We start from the raw sequence: 24,855 nt of genomic DNA, 5'->3' as shown, positions 1-24,855 counted from the left end.
TTATGAAAACCCACCAGAACTTTTAAGGGAGGCACAACACGAGACTTTGCATGGTAAAGCAGCACATGCAAGTACATGCAACCCTCAAAAAGTAGTGACCTAAAAAATTTGAAGATAACCCAGAAAGAATATGTTGTCAGTTTCTGGATCGACTGGCTCGAAAATTGAGGCATGCAAATCAAGACACCTAGAAAAAACAGAGAACCTAGTTGAAATCTCAAAAAACCCACCAAAAATCTGTAAATATTAAAAATTTGATCTGGTACCAAAAATTAGGGTTTTGAACAAAAAGGCCTTGCTGCAAAAAACCCACAAAAAATGGTAGAAATGTACAGAAAAACAGACGGATCAGGACAGAAATGTGTTGCAAAACCGAATCAAAAGTTGGCGGATTCAGATCTCCCAGAACAAAAATCCTAGTTGGATCATAGAGAAAGTTGGAAGCAAATATGCATGTAAATAATTTCGAAAATAAAAAGCAGATAATTTCAACCGTGAAATTATAATTATTTTTAAAAAAATTTAGAGTATTTGCTCTAATACCATATTACGAAGTAATTGGAAAATATTTGTTTGTTATTAACAATGATCAAGAGATCAATTTATACAAGAGAAGGAACGATGTTTCCTTGAGAAACAATCATAAAGAATAGGAACATTCTATTCTAGAAATAGAAAACTAAATATTAAACATTCTAATATTTATAGAAGATTACAATAGATAACCATTACATACTAAACAGAGATAATAGAAACTATCTATTATCGTAATAATATCATCTCTACAAATCCTTGTTCTTTCACTTCTTCATTCCATGAACTCGCAGAAAGCTTTCACTATTCTGACACAAACTAGACCATCTTGATTATACGCTATATTGGGTCATCGAACCTAAATACCTTTTATAATCTCACATCAATAAATATAGCAAAATGTATCTTGCTCCAAGCATCTTTCTAACCACTAAATCGTGCAATTGATGTTTTCCTACTCAATGAAACTAGTTGGAAATTTATCATGCCTTCCAAATGCATGTGAGACCTTACTTTCCTCAACAAGCAAATCATATGCAAACTCTTCTAGTATAAAAGTTTATTCCTAGATAGAAAATAGGCAAGACTTGGAAAGCAAAAAGGAAATTTAGATCATTCTCATAAATTGTCAGTGATGGAATAAATGTAGGATCTTTGAAAGAAACCAATAATGACTTCTCCCATGAAGGATCTTCATGTAATATTATCTCTCCAAATCCTTGTTCTTTCACTCCTTCATTCCATGAACTTGTAGAACGTTTTCACTATTCTGACAGAAACTATTCCATCTTGATTATACACTATCTTGGGGTCATCAAGCCTAAATACCTTTCATAATCTCACATCATTAAATATAGCAAAAATGTATCTTGCTCCAAGCATCTTACTAACCACTAAATCGCGCAGCTAATGTTTTCCTACTCAATGAAACTAGTTGGAGATTTATCATGCCTTCCAAATGCATGTGAGACCTTGCTTTCATCAACAAGCAAATCATATGCAAACTCTTTTAGTATAAAAGTTTATTCCTAGATAGAAAAAAGGTAGGACTTGAAAAGCAAAAAGGAAATTTAGATCATACTCATAAATTGTCGGTAATGGAATAAATGTAGGTTCTTTGAAAGACACCAATGATGACTTCTCCCATGAAAGATATTCATGTAACATTATCTCTCCAAATCCTTGTTCTTTCACTTCTTCATTCCATGAACTCGCAGAGTGTTTTCATTATTCTGACACAAACTATTTCATCTTGGCTATAAACTATCCCGAGGTCATAAAGCCTAAATACCTTTCATTATCTCACATCAATAAGTATAGCAAAAATGTATCTTGCTCCAAGCATCTTGATAACTACTAAATCGCGCAGCTAATGTTTTCCTACTCAATGAAACTAGTTGGAGATTTATCATGCCTTCCAAATGCATGTGAGACCTTACTTTCATCAACAAGCAAATCATATACTAACTATAAAGAGGGCGAATACCCTTATTTCGATCCATTATAGAATGGAGTACAAACAATCTAAATGCATTATGAAGTTCTTGGACTTTGTCATTGAAGGTAGCAATCGACAAGGAATCTTCAAGGATTAATGTGGAGAAATAAAGTCAAAAGAATAAAGATTGAAACTCGGTGGTAAAGTTAGACAAGTTTGGAATACCATCTATAAGACATATTGACGAGATTATTATTGTTATAAAAATATCATGAGTGTCACGATAAATCTTCAGAGATGGTTTATTGTATTTGTTATAATAAAAGAGAAACAAAAATTAATTGATACAGAACAATCTATAACATACATGGAGCTCCAAATCATATGTCATGACTCAATACAATCACTAATTGAAAATAATATAGATATCATGTGCATAAGAACATAATTATATGTTTTCACCTTAGACTTTACCAATAAACATTAACAAGACCCTTGAAAAGAACATTTTGTGATTTGACACTAAAGTGTACATTTGGCAAGTTAGTAAATGTGTAAAGAATCAAACAAATCCATTCGCATTGATGGTTGAATAGTAATCAACAATTGGAGATGGTTATAAAAGATAACTCTCTTAAATCGGCAAACTAGTCGATCCTCTTGGGCATTTCTAAATAATAAATTTATGTTCTGCATAGCAAGTTGGAAGATGACATAGTTGGGGAAAAATGTATTGGTTCTCTAGTAATATACTTGCTCAAGCGTTACAGAGCATTACTAAGGTCAAACTTGGACGTGATATCTTACATTGATGGCAACCTAATTTAATGAAATTTATGCTATTTTTGTTATTATTGTGAAGATTCAAGATAAGCTTTTCATATTGTTTGCAATAGAAATGATACAACCAACTACAATCTATCATAAGGCAAAGATCTGTTAGAATGAAGCAAGTGTACAACATTTTAATTGGATCACATTCTTTTGTATTGAGGAGATTCAAGGTTTGATAAGAAACAACCTGATTGTCAAATGGGTGTTGCATACAAATATAACCATTGAAGATATTTTAAGGGCAACAATGAATACACTTGGATATTGCAAAGGAAATTAGGATGTGCTTTATACTTTGTTGAATAATTCAAAAGATCAAGAACATCAAAACTGTGCATATATAACAGTAGTTGTGGCTATAGTGGCATAAACTTGTTCTCTATTTACTATTCTGTCAGCCCTCATGAATGCATATCGGGTGCCAAATTTGAATGTTTAAATAGTGTTCTCAATTCACCATTCATTTCCTCTAAACATATAGGAGATGGTAAAGCACTTCATATACGCAAGACATCCTTGCTTGAATGGACCAACATCTTGTGCACAAACCAACAACAAAATGCAAGGTAGCCTTAGTTGCAGGATAATCTATGGAAGTTGATGAATCAGAGGATTGACACCTAAATGATGATTTCTGGAAAAAAATCTCTAAGATTACAAATTCAAATGAAACTTTGGACATCAATCATAATGCGTGGGTGAGAGACACTCTCTGTAGTAGTGGAGGAGAATGATGGTACGACCGTCATGAGTCACTGGACACAATTCAAATCTAGTTATATTCTTGGAGCAAGATATGCGTCCATGAGGGAGGGAGCAACTAGAGGATTTGCTTTACAGATTCAAATGAAACTTTGGACATCAATCATAATGCCTGGGTGAGAGACGCTCTTTGTAGTAGTGGAGGAGAATGATGGTACAACCGTCGTCATTGGACACAATTCAAATCTAGTATTCTTGGAGCAAGATATGCTTCCATGAGAGAGGGAGCAGCTAGAGGATCTGTTTTAATTGACTATTGAGGATTATATTGGTTCAGAGGGAAAAGATCTCTGTAGTGACCAGGAAACTGTGGAAATCAAGGAACAAATAGTAGATATCCAATCATGGTTGTGACATTCTTGGTGCTTTGTTTGATAAAAACAAGGTAGCAAAGAAAAGAACCTTACTATAGTCTCATGCCCTGGCTAAGGACTAGCTCTATGATTTGCCAACATAAGAGATAAGCATTTCACACCCTTAAATAATATTCATTAACTCATACTAAAGCATTGCGATGACAAATCTTGCATGCTTCCCTTTGAGATAGTTTAGTTTTTTATCAACGATTTGGAATGTCTTCAGAACAGATCAAGAAGCATAAGAAATTGCACTCAAGGGGACAAAAAAACTTGTTACTTGAAAAGTTAAGAAACCGAATTAAAGATGGACATCAAATTCAGAGGGAGTTTGATAATCTACCAAAGAAAACCTTAGAGAAGGAGGTCAGAAGGTTGATATCACATTTAGAAAAAGTCTAAGGAAACCTTTGACAAGAAGGTAAAGAGGTTGACACGTGAACTTGGAACTTCAGATAGAAGCGACATTATCATGAATGTTGGTGTCGCCAAGCCTAGGAATAAATCCATAGTGTATTATATTCACTCGTGTTACTATGAAATCAAACAAATACGTTTGTGCACGAGAGACTACTACAAATAATGTCATGATCAAAACAAAGAAAGTTGCTAGGTGTACCACACCGATCCTTGATCATAATGATTCAAAGGGAATAGACCATGGAGATGGTTTCTAGACAAGGTAAATTATCACTGAAGAATGAACGACAGATATTATTACTAAAATTAGGAAGCATCATCCACACAATGTGATAGCGTATATGTAAACCATCATATCCTTAATCTTAGATGAGGATGATGAAATATGGAAGCAAATGCGATCAGACTAGTTAGCCATTTGGAGAAAGGAACAAGTTGTATCACCTATTGCTTATGAATTCTCCAAAAGATTGATTGATCATGAAATTGAAAAGTGCAAGGAGCACATGATTGAAAATGAATTAATCTCAATGGGCTTAGGGATTGTGGGAACTCCCAAAAAAAGTAAGAACCAAATGACAAAGCAAACGATTTGTTTTACATGTCAGGACACTTGGACACCTAATCATGTTTGTGTGAATCATTATGAAGATAAGGCAGCCAAAAAAATTAGGACTAGCAATGAGTTAGATAAGAATCTGTTAGCATAATGCTGATGGTATTCCTCTCAGGGAGTATCCTAAGCATTGCTAAAACAATTAGGGAGATTGTTAGCATGATTGACATGTTGCATTCATGAATGTGTTTGTCATTGATGTCAACATAGTATTGTTTCCATAAAGACTGGCAAATTAGCAGAAAAAGAACAAGGTCATATGGGACAGTGTATTGATAATGGGGTTAAGCGCAGTTCAGCATATGTTCTACAATGTCTTGAGGATGTGGACAAGTGCACGTGCAGAGAGTTGAAGACATGTGATAGATATTCAAGGTTTATAGAGGACAGTGTGCAGACAGAGTACCTGAGAAGTGGTTTCTAATTTTTGGATTGTATCTCTTAACGGGGATAGAATCGTGATAAGCAAAGTTAAACAATGATAATAGATAGTCTAATGGTGATGTCAGCGAGTGTACAAGGTCAGAGGTCGCACGTGTGAGAGGTTTTAATTACTGTGAGCCGACAGTGGTTTGTAATTGTGAAAAGATGTAATGAATTATAATATCTTAATGAGGCCCTATTATAATTAATAGGCAAAGCCTCAAGGTCGACTCAGTGAATTATTTTGAGGATATTGTAAAAACCCTAACTGGCTTCTAGTTTAAATGCTGACACAACTTCTATTTTTTGACATTTTATGAATTTTATAAATCCTTTCAAGAAATTTAAAATGCCAATATGAGAAATCAGACTGTAACTAGAAATTAAAACCACAATGCAATTTATTTGGTATTATCATCAATCAGAATTACATATTATTAAATGGCACCTGGACTAAGATATATATTTGACAGGCCGTCTCACCAAATTGCCCTCCTACAGTCCACGTTAGCTTCTTATTGCCAATACCCAGCTGTATACACTTGTGTCTTCAATGTAGAAGGTTGTGAGAAGCATAGCATGCAAAGCTGGTGCTGAAACGTGGCTTCCAAATACTTCCCACATGGCTGTTAGAGTGTAACGCAGGCCCACAATTCTGATCGCAACCACTGCTGGTAATTATCGCAGCCCACAGCAGTCATTTACTGGACCCCCCGACCAGATTATACCAAAAAAAAAAACCAGCCCTGATTTTTTAATGGCAGGCCTCCTAACAGGTAACAGAAGTCTGTACTACTGTTTACAGGCCTTGTAGGATATATCGCAGGCTACCAGACTCAATCCTTCAATATTAACCAGCTTTCCAATGCCCAAATATGCAGATAAAATAAACCCTCAAAGTCTCACAATAATAGTCCTCCAAGAAACAGTAACACAGTAATGGAAGACACTAAATTATTTCTAAGAACTTATACATCCAATCTCCCAGTCACAGAAAATCACAGATAGGAGATTTAACTAATGAAACCACTATACATCAGCAGTGACTTCAAACAATCTTAAGAAACTCAGAGACCCTTATACTTCAGCAAGGGCTCATAATTCAAAACTCAAAAAAAAGCCACAAAGGCAACAAAAGCAAATATATATTCAAGCGTGTTTTTTCCACTGAAATGAGCTCTCATTTATAATCTTTCGTTGGCCAAAGTTTCCTAAAAAAACTCCACTTCAAAAATTGTGGAAGTTTCCCAAAAGAACTCAACACTGAAACTTTCCAACATACTTTTTAGAAATATCTCTAAATGTCATTATTATAATAATATAAATATCACTATAATAATGCAACTTAATAATTATTGAATAAATAAGAGCACATGCAATTATTAACCTTATTCACTATAGGTGATGACCAACTACCAAAGCCACCCACTACATTGCCAAAAATAGCAACTACGAAAAAAAGACATACTAAAAATAGTAAGTTCACAACTAGGACCCCCAAAACACCCTGTCAGCTCACGAGGATCGGTATGATGAGCTAACTCCATCAACTGCATAGACTAGCCAAAAAACAAGGACATTACAGATATGGTATAAATAAAGATTATTTTCCCTGTGATGAAGTGTGTAGTGCTATGTTCCCCAGGGATGTGTACCCGGCCTAAAACCAGGCGTTTCGAGGACGGGGACATCTTGGGGACGGGGGGGCAAGTATGTGACGTCTCCCAGCCGTCCCCAAAAAGTGGAAAAATGCAAGGGATGTCTCGAAAAATTGGGGACGCCTGAGGGGAAAAAGGGGGACGGCCAGAAGTACCTGGTACGGAAAGTGGACGTCCAAATGTCCCCTTTCTGTACCGGGTACTTCTGGCTGTCCCCCTTTTTTATTTGCATAAAATTAAAAAAGTTTAACATAAAAAAAAAAATTTAAAGCCTCCAACTTGGTCGGCCAAGTTGTCCCCACCCTTCCAAATGCCCTAAAAGGCAGTAGAGGTAGAATAGGAGCAGCAGGCTGCTTCATTTTTCTATGTTTTTTTTTTTTATGTTGAACATGAACATGATTATGATACATTGATACTTATGACTTTATGACAGCCCTCTACCCTTTGGGCCTATAGCTTTGGGCATATTTTGATTTTGATTTTCAGATTTATCATCTTTATTATTATGACATTATGATATTGACAATTGTTAATGTTCATTGTTCAGTGTTCACTGATATTGATATGCATTTTGACAATTGGGTACTAAAATCGGATATTATTTCCTAGATGGCATTCAAATGTTGTATTTTATGGTTCTATAATGTTTAAATGACATGTATATTTGCAAATTTCAATATATATTTTAAAATTTTCCTATATATATATAGCCATCCCCGTTTGCCGTCCCCCCCCCCCGGTCCCCAAAATCGCCAAAAAAATTTGCCGTCACGAAAACCCGTCCCACTGTCCCCTACCGTCCTCGTACCAAAAACTTGGGGGAACATAGGTGTAATGTAATTGTGGATGTGTAATTGTGCAAGCGATATTCGAAGTTGGTAAATGCGTGTAACCAATCATAGGGATCAGTGTGAAGCAAATTTGAAGATCTGGTATTGAGATTTGAGAAGCATTTGGTGTGGTATTGGCACAGTGAGAGGACAGAGAAAGAGTTCTAGTTGTGAAGATCAATTTCATTGCTATTATTCTAAAAGGAATAATACAGAGACCAGTTGGACAATGAGTTCAGTGGTCTTGCCCCTGAAGCTGTTTGGACAGTAGGTCCATCTGCATTCTACAATTCCTAACAGGGTTGGAATCTCCTAACAGGGATTCAAAGTCTCCTAACAGGAATTGATATGTACAGAATATATTTCATTGGCTCCAAACAAAGTCCATCCTCTTACAAGGAACTTTCATATTAGCACATCATTTTGTGGGTACCATCCCCACCGGGGTTTTCCCTCTGATCAAGTGTTTTCCTAGTTAACATATATGGTGTTACTGTGTAAGTGTATCTTCTTATGGTTGTTGATTATATTATTCACATGCTTAAGGTTTAACAAGGTTGATAAAAGTTAAATCGATCTAATAATTGGTTCATCCCCCTCCCCTCTCAGTTATCGTGGTGCACTTTACTTTCTAACAATTGGTATCAGAGCATCAACCCTTGAAGGAAAAGCTTAACAGCTTATAGATATCAATGGAGGAGATCAATTGTGGGTAATTTCAAAAAAGAAAGTCCTAAGTTTGATCGAGTTAACTATAACAATTGGAAAGAGGAGATGAACACACATTTGCTTTTATGGGTCCAGAATATTGGTAGATGACAAAGAATGAGAAGAAGATTGTGGAAGAAAGCAAACTTGAAGAACGCACTAAAGCTAAAACAGATCTATTTATGTGTAACATGCTTGTCAAAGAAGCATTATTGTCAGCTCTTCCTGAAAATGAAAACAGTCAGGTAAATCCTTAGAAACGTCTCATAAAATTGGATAACTTTGGAATCTACTTTTGAAGGTGATAAGCATGCTAATAGAATCAGATTACAAAATTTCATATGTTTGTTTCAAGATGCTAAAATGATGGAAGATGAATCTGTAAGAAGTTATATTGGTAGAATATCAGAAATTGTTGCAGGAATTAATTCTTGTAATGGATCTAAAGATAAAGATGAGATCATATGGAAGATCTTGAAAAATTTGACACCACCATTTAAGCAGACAATGTGAGCAAGTGATACCTTGCACTGAAAAGTTTACCAAAGAGACTCCTCTTGAAAGATTGGAAGCAGCAGAAGTGAGCTTGAAGCAGGCTAGAGATTTACCTAGAGTAGAAACCATTTTTATTGCATTAAGTGTTCACCCTTCCTTGTCAAAAAGTGCAAGCACTAGTGGAGATTATTCTAGCAGCAGCAGATCCAGATCTAAGGAGGACAAAAGGATTGAAGAACAAATTACCTTGCTTGTTCACGTCATATGATTGTTGACATGAATAAATTTGTTAAGTTCAGTAATCGTGATGGAGGGATTGTCAAAGTTGGTAACAATGCGGCTTGTCATATCAAAGGGATAGGATCTATTACTCTTGATGGGAAAACTAACACAGATGATGTTTACTTTGTTGATGGATTAAAGCATAACCTATTGAGTGTTCGACAGTTGGTTGATAAGGGATATCAATTACAATTCACAGTGAAGACATGTATTATCAAGGATAAAGATGGTAAGCTGATTGGCACTGGTACAAGATCCAGAGGTAATGTTTTTCAGCTTAATCCTACAAAGATGACATGTTTGTTTGCAGAAGTTGATAATAGTTGGTGTGGCAAAGAACGTTTTGTCATATAAACTTTGATAATATTGTGAAGGCTAGTAGTACATTTGTTGTTCGAGATTTACCGAAATTTGTGAAGCCTACTAATATTGTGTGCAAAGAATGTGTTATGGCTAAATAGAAGAAAAACTCCTTTCCTAGCAAGAAGCTTACTACAACAGCGAAATTGGAGTTTGTTCATACAAATCTGAGTGATCATACTAGGACAAGAGGATTCCACAGTGAAAGGTAATTCATGGTTTCTGTTGATGACTTTATTAGGATGTTGTGGGTAGCATTCCTTAAAAAAAAGTCTAAAGCATCTGAGAAGTTTAAGTTGTTTAAGAATGGAATTGAGAACAAGTCTGGAGTGAAGATTAAAGTTTTAAGGTCAGATAGAAGTGGAGAGTTTACCTAGAATGAGTTTTAACACCTTTTGTGAAGTCAATGGCATTAAAAGACAGCTATCAACACCTAAGATTCCTGAGCAAAATGGAGTTGTTGAGAGAAGAAATGGGTCTATAACAAAAGCAGCTAGAGCTATGATGTTTGAAAATGATGTATCACAAACATTTTGGATAGAAGCAGTCAATACAATAGTATATACAATGAACAAAGTACAAATCAGAAAAGGTACGAGCAAGACACCTTATGAACTATGGTTTGGACATGCACCATCAGTGAAGTATTTCAGAATGTTTGGAAGTAAATGTTATATTAAGAGAGACGATGACATTAGTAAGTTTGGTGCAAGAAGCATGAAGGTATGCTCCTCGGTTGTTCATTGAAAAGAAAAGCTTATAGATGTTTTAATTAGAGAACTAAGACTATTGTTGAGTGCGCAAATGTGAAAGTGGATGAGAAGTTTGGAATTAAAGAGAGAATGCTTGATTATAATTCTGATGATGAAGAAGTCAATCCTAAGCCTATCAAAGAAAATGTCAAAACTTACTTTGAGACTAACAATGATTTGCAGAATGATATTCAAGTTGTGGAACAGAGAGAAGAACCAAGATCTAAACCTAGAGAAGTAAGAATTGAGTCAATGACACCTACACTTGATAAGAATTTGACAAAGAATCACCCTACTAATTAGATTATTGAAAGCAAGGAAAAAGGAGTTATGACAAGAAACAGAATATTGAAGAATTTTGTTTGATCTCTCAAGTTGAACCAAAGAGTGTGTAATGTCCCCTTTTTGGGACATTAGAAATTTTAAAGACATATTCATATAATATTACAATTGACTATGAAAGTGGGAATTAAATTTATAAAAGGTCAATTTAATATTATAACGTGCGCTAAAAGTGACAAAGAGGGATAAGATGAAAGGACAGGGAGTCGAAGAGTCATAGCTTTGAGGATTAAAAAGGAGAGAGCTCATTCAATTGGACATGCTTGGTTTATGATTCAGATTTCAGTTTCTCTCTTGTGAGAGTTATTAGGAAAGCTTCAGCATTCATCCAGAAGGAGGATGAAAACCCTCGTGCCAAGAGGCAGTGGACGCAAACCCATTCTCCGTGGAGACGTCACTTCAGGTGTCTTGCATGTGCTTACAAGGTCTTCTCTTAGAATTCTAATCCGACTGTAAAACTGTGTTTAAGATCGGACTTTGAATAATAGCTATTATATTGTTGTTGTATAATGCAATAACATGTTTTAAGATATTTTATGAGAATTTACTAGTTTTATATCATTGGCTTATAATGCAACTTTGTATGCTTAGAGTTATGAATATTATTTAGAGGAAGAAACCGGGTAAATATCTATTGGGGATATTTTAAAGTGTAGATGAGGCATGCAAGGATGATCATTGGATTCAAGCAATGACGGAAGAACTAGATCAGATTGTGCAAAATGAGACATGGGAATTGGTTCCTAGACCTAAAGATAAGAATGTTATAGGAACTAAATGGGTTTTTAGAAACAAGATGATGAACGAGGTGAAGTGAGAAATAAAGCAAGATTCGTATGTAAAGGATATCACAGCAAGAAGGTATAGACTATGAAGAGAAATTTGCCCCTTTGCCAAAACTGAAGTAGTAAGGATGTTTTTGGCTTATGCAACAAGTAAGAAGTTCAAAGTGTATCATATAGATGAGAAGTCAGCATTTCTGAATGGGGAACTTGAAGAAGTCTACATTGAGCAACCTGAAGGATTTCCTTTGATAGCAGAAGGGGACATGGTATGCAAGTTGAAGAAAGCATTGTATGGACGAAAACAAGCACCTAGAACCTAGTATACGAGGTCGGACAAGTATTTGGCAAAGTTGGGATTTGCTAGAGGTACTGCAGATGGTAATTTATATTTAAAAGAAATTGAAAATCGCTTGTTGATTATTGTGATATTTGTGGATGACATAATCTTTGGAGGTAATGATGAAGCAAGTGACAAATTTGCTAATGAAATGAAGAATGAATTTGAGATGAGTATGATTGGTGAGATGAAATATTTCTTATGTTTACAAATTCACAATGATGGTATTTTCGTATCACAAAGTATTTGAAAGACTTGCTGAAAAGATTTGACTTGGAAAGTTGTAAGCCTATTGGTACGCCTATGATAATTGATTACAAGTTATTTAGCAAAGATGAGACACCTATAGTTGAGCAGAAGAAGTACAGATCCATGATTGGAGGTTTGTAATATCTGACTCACACAAGACCAGATATAGCAAATGCGGTTGGCATAGTAGCAAGATTTCAAGCAAACCCTAATGAATCACACTACATAGCAGCGAAGAGACTATTTAGATATTTGAAGGGTACACCTGAGTTTGGCTTGTGGTATGACAGATCAAATGACTTTACTCTATGTGCATATACTAATGCAAATTGGGCAGGCAGTATTGAAAATAGAAAGAGTACAAGTGGTGGAGCATTTTTCCTTGGAGGAAGATTGGTTTCTTGGCTGAGCAAGCAACAAGATTGTATTTCACAGAGTACAGCAAAAGCAAAGAATGTAGCAACAGCAAACAATTGTAATCAAATCATGTGGATGAAACCGATGTTGAAGGATATTGGGATAGAGTTTACAGAACCTACTATCATACATTGTGATAACACAAGTACAATGAGTATGTCTAAGAATCTTGTGTTACATTCTAAGACTAAACATATATCATTAAGTATCATGTTCTGAGAGAGAAAGTTGTTGAAAAAGAAATCAAATTAGAGTGTGAATACGAAATAGCCAATTGCAAATATTTTTATAAGACTTTGCCTAAGGAGACATTTGAGTATTTGCGAGGTACACTTGGGGTTATGTCATCTGCCTACTTCTGAGTAAATGATGCAAACAATGCATCACTCCAGTGGTATAGAGCACTATTGTGTATCTGGGCTGAATGTTGATGCTTCCTACATGGGGGAGTATCTATAATTGAATAGAGTCACTAAGGACTCTTGGTAGCTAGTATGAAACAATGTATTTGGACACTTGAGCTGGTTGAAGACTTTGAGAAGATGATTGAAATAATGATGCCTTTTTCATTGAGGTCAATGGGCTGGTTGAAGACTTTGAGAAGATGATTGACATAATGATGCCTTTTTCATTGAGGTCAATGGGGGGGGTGGGAATTGTTCATGAGATATTGATGTCAATGGGGAAGTATATCAATGGGGAAGAAGTGTGAACAATTGATGTCATCCATGTAAGAATGAGGAAGCACAAATGGAGAGTTGTTCCTGTGAGTTTCAAATTTGATTGATGAAGAGGATTTGATAAGATGAGTGCAGCAACAGCAGCGTTGGATTTGGTATTCTTGGAACTCAAATGTTTTTCATCTATGTTGCCATCAATGCCAAAGGGGGAGATTGATAGCATGAATGTTGATGGTATTCCTCTGAGGGAGTGTCCTAAGCATTACTAGAACAGTTAGAGAGATTGTTAGCATGATTGACATCTTGCATTCATGACTGTATTTATCATTGATGTCAACATAGTATTGTTTCCATAATGATTGGCAAAATAGTAGACAAAGAACGAGGTCGTATGGACTATGTATTGATGATGAGGTCAAGCGCAATTGAGCATATGTTCTGTAGTATGTCCTGGTGACATGGACAAGTGCGTGTGCAGAGAGTTGAAGAAGACATGTGATAGATATTCAAGATTTACAAAGGACGGTATGCAGACAGAGTACCTGAGAAGTGGTTTCTGATGTTTGGATTGTATCTCTTAACAAGGATAGAATCGTGATGAGTGAAGTTAGGCAATGACACTAGATAGTTTGATGATGATGTTAGCAAATGCACGAGGTCAGATGTCGCATGTGTGAGAAGTTGCAATTACTATGAGTCGACAGTGTTTTATAATTGTGAAAATATGTGATGAATTGTAATATCTAATGAGATCCTATTATAATTAAATGTGAAAGCCTTAAGACCAACTCGATGAATCATTTTGAGGATATGGCATAAAGGATGATTATTTTCCTTGTGATGAAGTGCATAATGTAATTGTGGATTTGTGTAATTGTGCAAGTGATATGTGAAGTTGGTAAATGCATGCAAGCGATCAAAGGGATCAATGTGATGTGAATTTGAAGATTTGGTATTGAGATCTAAGAAGCATTTGGTGTGGTATTGGCACAGTAAGAGGACAAAGAATGAGTTTGAGTTGTGAAGATCAATTACATTTCTATTATTCTGAAATGAATAATACAGAGACCAACTGGACAGTGAATTCGGTGGTCTTGCCCCTGAAGCTGTTTGGACAGTGGGTCCATCTGCCCTCTACAACTCCTAAAAGGGTTGCCACAACTCCTAACAATGATTCAAAGTCTCCTAACAAGGACTGATATGTATTGAATGTATTTCATTAGCTCCTAATAAAGTCTATCCTCTTACAAGGAACTTTTCTATTAGTACATCATTTTGTGGATATCATTCCCACCGAGGTTTTCACTCTGATCAATGGTTTCCCTAGTTAACATATCTAGTGTTACTGTGTATCTTCTTATGGTTGTTGATTATATTGTTCGCATGCTTAAGGTTTAATAAGGTTGATAAAAGTTATATTGATCTGATAAGTGATTCACCCACCCCCCCTTCCTCTCAGTTATCTTGGTGGAGTTTACTTTCTAATAGAATCTTATAGCTTTGTCTAAACAAAATAACACAAATACAAGTGATGAGATGAATTCAACTATTGTTAAAGGTATGGGATATAGAAACCTCTACATTGGTGACTTGGAGGATGCAATTGACACACATTCTGTTGAGGATAATCTTACTCAATGTGAGAGCATATTGGGATCTCAAGATGTTTCTTGAGTTGCCGAATTGGAAATGGGAATGAGTACAAGTACGTGGGTAGAAAATGTCTATAGGACAGAATCTTTTTGGGGTGTTGGGAGGGTTTTTGGTACATTCACACGCACGCACACACACACACACACACACGTGTGTTTGCATATTTATGTATAGATATGCAGCTAAAAAAAGAATTAACGATGTCATATACCAATACATATGCTAAACAAAACTATTACAAATTTCAAATTTTGAAACATATTATTCAAATTTCAATATGAAAAAGATCAAGCTAGAATCTCATGATAGAGAAATTCAAAGTGCGCTAATGAGCAGTGTAGGTCTTAAAAGCATCTAAACGATCAAAGGACAATCACTAAACATTTCAGCATTTACAAACACAAATCCCTTATGTGTACCCGTAAGAGATTTGTTTCAGAATCCGATTCCAATTCATATTACACCAAAAATTGCCTGAAAAGTCCCACAATTCAGCAACTTAGGATGTTTCCAAAGAAGTTTATGAAACTTCACATCATGAGAAATTGTTTAAGAATGATGACATAGCAGCAACCTTGTCTTTGCATGCAAATCAATCAAGCAAGGAGTTTGAGGCCTATGATGATATTGATGGCATTCCTGTGAGGTGTGATAAATCATGTGTTCTTTATAACAACAACTCACTTATGCATGATACTGATTTAGAGGACCAATCAAAGATAGCATTTCAGGATGACGGAGTTTTGAATGACCAAGCAAGAAATGCATTTCAAAATAACAATGATGAGAAGCACTATTTGAAGAATCAGTTGAAAGTTACTAAAGATAAGGTTGTTGTAGCTTTAGTATGTTATGATGACACTCACAGGATCATTGAGAATCTCTATAGGAAGGCTCAAATGGGACAGAGGCAAAGGAGAATGGAAAGTGATTATTTTTTAGATGGTCAAGGCAGCTCTTGAATCTATTAAATCAGATTATTTAAGGTTGTTTTCAAATGGAGATCATATTTCTAAAGGTTCCATAAATAAATGTTGATAAATTGAAACAAAAAGAGGGGAGGTTAATAGGCTCATCAAGGAGCTTAACGAAACTCCAGGAGTATTAGAGAATACACAAATTGCTCTTCAAGAAGTGAAAAAACATATTATTGCCATCAATCAATACAGGAAATAGGAGGGCAAAGGAAGGTTTGAGATTTTTCAAGAAGTGATTAAGGAACTTGATAGCATGCAGCGACTTAAGATCTGAATAGTTGTCCCCAAAGATCAAGAACAAATTTTTGTATCAGCCAAAAACCAATATGAGCTAGATAACATTCAGTAGGTTAACAATTCATTGTTTGAGGTGGCTACTGATTGGACTTTTGATAATCCACTCTTTGAGTTGGATGGGGAAGTTTTTTCAACTCCAGTGAAAAGAATGAAATTGATTGCATGATTTGACACCCAGGTACAACTCCTAGTAATGAGGGATGGTCACTCAATTCAAGTAGTGGATTAGTTTCCAGGGTTAGCTATGCTGCCCACTTATGGATCAGCCTACATATGAGTTCAGATCCAGATCTACAGGTGAGCTAGACGGATTCTTTGGTTCAACAGATGAGTGGTTCCGGGTTGAGGGTGAATGGTAGATGTGTTTTGATCAGATAAAAAGATTTTTCAGCTTCTTCCTTGCCCGTGATTTCTATGTACTCAGTGGTGATTTGGATTGTTTACTGTCGTGCTATTACATTCTAACATGGTTATTGACTTCAGAGTACTTGTGTACCTCAATACAACTAGTTGTGGGGCATTTCTCGGGCATGACTCAATTATTCTTCATGTCTGTTTGGGATAATTTGAGTTATTACAGTCACTTCATAACTCCAGTTTGTGTGCTTGCATTGAGTTGAGTTTGTTGGAATGCTCAATTTTCCTACACTAGCATTTGATGGAAAACTGTTGATGTCAGATTACAGTGGATGATTACAGTAGTACTTGGACCGTGATTGACAGGGTGTTTTATGAGGTGATCTCTTTTGAGTAACCTTGGCAAAATATATATCATGGCATTGGTCTCAACACTCTTAGAGTTTTCAAACCTATGAGAGTTGTTATACATTTCATCAACTCGAGTTAGGTTGATATGTCTTATTTTATGCCTATAATGAGTATTGTGCACTTCCATGGGAGATCACTAGTTGCAGAATTGTATAGTGATGATAGCTTCTTGGGATTCTATTATCTCTTCATATATGACGGTTGTGATGGCATGATAGTCCGGGATCCTGGTATTGACTTGCTAGGCACATTATTTTAGTGAGGGTTTGATAAGTGGCTTCTCAGTTCCAGGCATGTTACTTATATCAAAGTTGAGCAGCAGGTTGGTAGAGCAGCATTCTTGAGGTTGATGAGATCCAAGCATTTTGTTTCAGCATGCAGGTGCAGATTGCTTGGGGCAAGCAATCTTTAGGGAGGACTCCACTGTCCCCTTTTCTAGCCCATTAATTCATGATTTGTTGTTAACCTTTTTGGCCTTGGTCTTGTAGGCTAACCAGGACTCTACAGAGATCAAAGTGAGTGTTGGTCTAGGCTATTCCAGTTTTAGGGCAATCAAAGTTGATTAAGCAGGGTTTTCAGATACTTACCATTTATACTAAGTTAGCAAAGTTCAGTATTTTTGGCATTTTAATTTTGGACTTAAAGCAGGTCGCCGAAGTCTTTCTAACAAGCTATCACACATAGTTTTCCGGGTCTGATTGTTTATTTATTTTAAGGTCTGATATTACATTGTTTATTAATAAAGTGACTATTAATCAGATCAAAGTACATATTAATATGTCACTTCATTATTAACGCCATTCCATTCACTTAAGCGGGAAAGGATATTGTTAAAAGGGAATTAAAGATGAAGAGATGGGCAGAGGAAAACGAAGAGTCATGGGGCTATTCTTTAAAAGAACAAAGATAAGCTCATTTGCATATGCTTGGTTTATGATTTGATTCTTGTTCTCATGGAGAAACCGAAAGCTTCATCTTTCAACAGGTTTGAGGATGGAAACCCATTGTCAGTTGGAGACAGCATGCAGGTGTTTCGCATAGTATTTCAAATTTATATTTCTGGTATCCAATCTTCCTGTAAGTTTTTAAACTACAATTGGATTTTGCTATTGTCTCACTGAAGATTTAAATGCAATATTATTTCAGAAACTATATTTCAGCTGGGTGTTTTGTATTTTTGCTGTATGATTGGAATCTACTGCATGCAAACATTTGTTTTCAATTTCTGTGTTAAAATCTGGGGATAATATCCTTCAGGGTAATACATTTAACCTTTTAGTTGAAACAAGAAATTAATATCTTTTTTGTTTTTCTTCTTGGAGTGTTTGGTTCAGACTTAACAAGATTGAGTTGGATCTGCTTGTTTTCAGTTCTTGCCAAGCACTTATGATCATTGGTCCATGCATTCAAGCATTAAACAAGTTGTCTTGACCTGCCTCCCCACTTCTATCTCACACAAACAACATTAAATGGCTTATGGAGTTTATTGATCTTGAGGAATAAAGAAACCTATTTTAAAACTAGCCAATCAAGTCAATCAGAAGCATGATGCAAATGTTGATTACATTGCTTAACTGGAAGACCTATCATTTTTCCAATTTCAAGACAAAATTAAACCAAACCCAAATATGATTCCTCTCCAATTAGAAAACAAAGTTTGACATATTAAATCCATTAGAATGAGCAAAACAATTACTTCCAGACCTTTATCCTTTCCATCAAAGCTACTGTCTCTTCCTCACCAACCAGGTCAGTCTGCAATAAGCAAGAAAATGTCATATACATCATTCACAAGGTGAGTCTCAAATAATAACTTAATTCTGCATTTTGAGTGCAACAGAAAGATGAGAACATCAAACATACATTTCTAGATGTTTCAAATAAAGGTAATAAAAGCCATAAGTATCAGACCTTGTTAAGTATAATACGGTCAGCATATGCAATTTGCTCTACAGCCTCATTCACTACTCCTTTTGGCTTGACTTGCTCCAAATGTCTTGTTGCATTTTTTGCATCAACCAAAGTAACCACCCCATCAAGTTTGACATTTTCCGAAATCTTATCTTCAGCATAGAACGTTTCAATTATAGGTGCAGGATTTGCAAGACCTGTGAATTGAATTAAATGAGTGGAAGAATTAATCTTGTGAAATTTCAAAACAAATTAACATCTCTATTGGGACAATTAATTTTGACAACTTTATTTATCTATCAAGCTATTGCTAGATTGTTTTATCAAAACAAAGAAAAATGAATCCACTCAATCTGCAAATTTCTACGATGATCTTATCTCCATTATCTAAATAATATTTATAATTGTAAATGTTTTTTTTGATCGGTTATAACTGTAAACGTATTAATATTTGAGTGTACATTTGTATTTTATTAAAATTACAAGAAAGTGACGAGTCTATAAACAAATCAAGCTCCACATATTGTACAACCTAAGGATTTCTAGAGGCCATGATACACAGTAGAAAAGATCTAGCAATGGCAGTGCTTAATTGATTTACAGAATCTCAACTTCCCTTGCAAAACAAACGGTCATGGCAACTACTAGCTACATAAACTCCAATTATAATGTAAGCCATTCCATATTCTAACATCTATATAAGGCTATCCTCACTTCTCCCCTAATTCTATAATATTGCTGACGTTCCTCTGTTCTGATACATACACTCTCGTACATTGATAAAATTGCCAATATTGTTTACTGTGGCAATTTGTCAACAACCAGAATAAATAATAAACAATTTAAAATATAATAAATAAAGTAGATAATAATAAATTACAATTAAATAAGATTATAATTAAAATATAAATCAAGAATTACATTAAAATAATGATCAATTAACAATAATAGAATTAAATATAAAAATAATAAATAATAATGAGTCATAACATAATATAATATCAAGAACCATCGGATTAGATTGCCATATCCTCTAGTCAAGCTTGCTATGACTTGCACCAATCAGGATCGTGGAGGAAACGGTAAAACAAGAGGAGGGAAGGTTTAAGTTCCACAACGAATTTGGAATGGGAATCTAGCATCCCTACGACCAATTCAGGATTTGTAACTGTGGATATGACATCACATGTGGTCTGTTGTCTTAATGTCAGCACACGCGCGTGTGCACGTGCACACACACACATAGTTTGTGAACGTTGCCGTTAACATCTACACAGATGGAGGTAGTATTAGAGGAGGATCCGACTGAAACACAGTGGACATACAAAGAGACAAATAATCAAATCTGAATACCATTGAACAGAAGAAAGGACAAGGAGGAAGTATCTACACAAGCTGGCAAGGTCCTTAGCGTCAAATAGAAAGAGGACAGAGATATGTGCAATTTCTATTAAATATCAATGATTTGATATTTGATGAAAAGATATTTATAAAGGCAGCAATAATCATATTCAAAAATCAGCAATAACACATCATTACTACAACACCAATTAAAGAATGGAGGAATGCAATTTAATTAATAAAATGATTTATGATGCGTGGAATTAATGAGGGTATCCATAATTCTGGTCCAGTAAGCATAAGGTTACTAATCAAGTGCATTGATGTTGAAGGAGGTTGAAGGAGATATATTTAAGTCAAATCAATTATGAACAGGTGTGATCCCATGAAGAGAATAGATGCCTCTTATGATATTCAATAATAAAGGATATATAAAAGGGAAAGAGGAAGAAACAGATTTGGGCTATAACAACTATTATTATCGGTAACCTCTGGTCTGAATATGTGTAATTGGCATATTTGAATAAGAGGAGATAAACATAAATACTAATGATCAAATCATCTAGGAAAGATGTAAACAAAAGTACGAAACCTGAGAAGAGTAAAACAGAATAAGCAAGACAAGTCTGAATAATACAGATGTCTTAAGACAATCAATTTAGCAGAGATAATGTCAGTCAGCAGAAATATATATAAAACCAATAGCTACAATCACCATTGGGCAATCAAGAGATCAGAACTAACATCAGGCATAGGTAAAGTATTTCAATCAAGCACGAATCATACAAGCCATTAATACATAATCAATTCATTCCATTACATCCAATAATCAGCGATCAGACAATCACTACTCAAGAAACCAGCAATCAAATTCCACCAAGCAAGAAATAAATACATTGAATACAATTAGTTCAACCATAAATTCAAGCAAATACATTCCTCGACTGCAATTCAGTCATCAATGAAAGAAATTGCATAGTCATTGATTCAGATAGACACAGAAAATTTCTTCATTTGATAAACAAATTAAACATCATTATTGATTGCAGATTGGCTTAAGAGGAAGTAATCAATTTCATAAAAGACCTATAATTGATTGAGAGAGTCCATATATCAGACCAGATCAACCATAACCTAACCAAGTAGAGGTATTTTATGTCAATTGTTTATGTTTACTTATTGGAAATACAGTGACTATCCAAGCTATGCTTGGTGGAGGGCATTCTTGGCAAATGTTGAGATTGATCCAAGTCATGCTTGGTGGAGGGCATTCTTGGCAAATGTTGAGATTGATCCAAGCCATGCTTCGTGGAGGGCATTCTTCTGAATGTTGAAATAAATACAAGCCATGCTTGATGGAAGGCATTCCTAGTGAATGTCGTGATTCCAAAATGGAAATCAGAGAGAAATTATGAAAATATCTTAGAGACTGTATATATTAGTTGTGGAAAATACAGATGCATATGTTAAGAGGGATACGCATTGAGGGGTACTCATAAGGCTTCATAAGAGATGGAATCTCTTTCCAAGACTTGAATGGATATACCAATGTTGGTTATCCTAGAGGCCTTAGTGGAATCAAAATGAGATGGTGAATAGCTAAGAACTGTTCTAGATTGGCCATACGGCAGCTAGAGCCCTTTGGGGTCCCACCAAAGAGATAGGAACTTGATTTTGAACTCCCTAGGGATTAAGACGATTTAGTAGAGGATTTGGAAATAGTTCTTTCATATATATATATATATATATATATATATATATATATATATATATATATATATATATATATATATATATATATATATATATATATAGTATGCAATCTACCTACACTTGGTGCAGGTTTATTCATCAACAAATCAAGCAATAATCAACCTAGGAGGTGGGGACATTACATGCAGGTTCAATCTCATCACAGAATTGTGTTGTTCCATGCCAGGCCATACCCTGGATAGTTTACAGTAAATTTTTCGATGGGCATTTTTCTCAATTAAACAGTGGAGGGAAAAAAGTAGAAATAAACAATAAAAAACTAAAGTGACAACGCTTACTCTAAACAGCTTTTTCTATTTGCCTTTGAATTTCATTACCAATATTTGCATCAGTAGTAATCATTCACACATTTTGAAACTCACTGGTGATGTGTTAAACTATTATTTTGCTATTGTTTTAGTGAGATCCCTCATCCAAGTCCCAGATTAAGCAAATTTGTATCTTTTGATATGTATTCTGATATATAATGGACTGGCTATATTTTTCATTCTGCAGATCATACCAATAACATTGGCAATACTGATCTGAGATAAGGTTATTACATTTACAGCAAGTACATTAAGATTGTCAACAGGAAGACACCAGTCCATTATGTATATATATGTTAAAACATGATGTAATAGAGACATGACTCTATACGTTCATGTCTCAACATACATATATACCGATTCATTAAATTAACACTAAACAGTGTTATATATAACTCACAGGTTAAACCCAATATCAATGATCGTATAGCAAATGAAGCCACCCAATAACAATCGGAGATGGCACTTCAACATGTCTAGGGTGTGTGCCGATATAAATATAATCGGCAGTGTCAATAAAACAGTCGTGTAAACTAACCACCCGACTGTTATTGGTTAAACAGATAAAACAAAATCAAAATACTGCATTATAATTAGAATATATATATATATATATAACTAAATGTTTCAATACTCAACTGCTAACTTTCTTAACACTCCCTCTTTAGCAATGAGGGATTGAAACTTCTGTATACAATTGAGTAGACTTGATTATATCTGATGAAATATGATGTCCGGCAAAAAAATGGTCTGAATAACCATAATAATTGGTTTTCATGATGTTCGGACAAAATTTGGCCTATTATCATGGTGGATATCAATGCGTCCGACAAAGTCCGGCATATAACAATAACACCAATAATTTTCATGATGTCAGGACAAGATCCGGCCTATAATCATGATGGATATCAATCTGTGCAGCAGAATCCGGCATATAACAATGACACCAATAATTTTCATGATGTCCAAACAAGATCCGGCCTATAATCATGATGGATAATGTCCGGACAAGATCCAGCCTATAATCATGATGGATATCAATGTGTCTGGCAGAATACAGCATATAATGATGACACCAATAACCTTCAATACTTTTGGTATTTAAAGGTTGGTCATCTACTGATAAGATCGTCACCTTATAATAGAGACCTTTAATAAAGAATATGAAAGATCGTCACCTTTCACTTAACAAGTTTGCAAACAATAATTTAATATAATATTCATGAATATAATTTACAAAAAAATGTAATTACATATTTGTCATACCAAGTTTAGATCTAAAATACTCTATTTTCACTCTTGCAAGAGGTTTAGTGAAAATGTCAACATTTTGATCATTTGTGTTAACATGAATCAGCTTGATTACATTCCTGTCAACCATGTCTTTGATGTAGTGGTAAGAAGTCTCAATGTGCTTTGACCGGTTGTGGAACACTAGATTTGTTGAAAGTTTGATGCAACTCCGATTGTCACAATGGATTACAATGGAATCTAACTTCTTCCCAAATAATCCAAATAATAGCTTCCTTAACCAAAACTTTTTACATGCTCCCATGGAGGCTGCCATATATTCTGCTTCAGTAGAACTCAAGGCAACTGTAGGTTGTTTTCTACTAAACCATGACAACATTGCTGATCCGAGACTGAAGCAACATCCAGTGGTAATCTTTCGATTTAAGGAACAACCAGCCCAATTAGAATCTGTGTAGCCTTCAAGTTTGATTTCAACATTTCTGTACTTTAGTCCAAGACCAATAGTGCCACGTAGATATCTCAAAACATGTTTAGCCACGTAGATATCTCAAAACATGTTTAGCCACCATCAAGGGTATTTTCTTAGGTTCACATATAAAGTGACTCAGAACATTCGTAGAGTAACAGATGTCAGGTCTAGTGTTAACCACAAACATGAGAGATCCAATAATCTATCTGTAGAGGGTAGGATCAATAGATTTTGAATGTGTTGCTTCCTCTTTTAGCTTGTGTAGATTAGTTTCCATTGGAATTGCAAGTGGTTTGCTGTCCATCATCCCAAATCTATTCAAAATATCCTTAGTATATTTTCCTTGGTTTAAGAATATGTAATCTTCCTTTTGACATACTTCTAGACCCAAAATATAATGTAGCAAACCTAGGTCTTTCATGTCAAATTCAGCAGCAAGGTCTTGCTTGCATTTAGCAATCAAATGATCTTCACCTGTTATTAAGAGATCATCAACATAAAGAACCAATATAATCATATCTCCATTAGATATCTTGAAATAGATGTTAGGATCAACTTCATTTTTAGAGTATCCTAATTTGATGAGATAACTGTCAATTCTTTCATACCAAGCTTGAGGGGCTTGTTTCAAGCCATACAATGCTTCCTTTAGTTTACATAGATAAAGATTATCATTTTTTATCACGAAACCTTCAAGTTGTTCAATATAAACTTCTTCATTTATGACTCCATTTAAGAATGCAGTTTTCACATCCATTTGATGCACCTTCTATCCTTTTGTAGCTGCTAAGGCAAGAATTGTCCTGACAGAAGTAAAACAAGCAAC

At 35.1% G+C, this 24,855-nt stretch overlaps 1 protein-coding gene across 1 annotated transcript in view; it reads right to left on the bottom strand.

Annotated features, from left to right (window-relative positions):
- Positions 1-24,855, bottom strand: part of LOC149556671 (uncharacterized) — a 191,409-nt gene that overhangs the window by 66,461 nt on the left and 100,093 nt on the right. Inside the window, exons 4-5 of the mRNA XM_089831091.1 lie at positions 18,885-19,081; positions 18,678-18,728 (exon numbers count right to left, since the gene is read on the bottom strand). Of these exons, the coding sequence (XP_089687217.1) occupies positions 18,678-18,728; positions 18,885-19,081 (248 nt within the window). The remainder of the gene's footprint in view (positions 1-18,677; positions 18,729-18,884; positions 19,082-24,855) is intronic.

Source organism: Cupressus sempervirens, chromosome 5 (assembly GCF_028749045.1).
Source record: "Cupressus sempervirens isolate cs-2001-9-10 chromosome 5, ASM2874904v1, whole genome shotgun sequence".
Classification (NCBI taxonomy): domain Eukaryota; kingdom Viridiplantae; phylum Streptophyta; class Pinopsida; order Cupressales; family Cupressaceae; genus Cupressus; species Cupressus sempervirens.
This window is presented reverse-complemented; position numbering and strand designations above follow the sequence as displayed.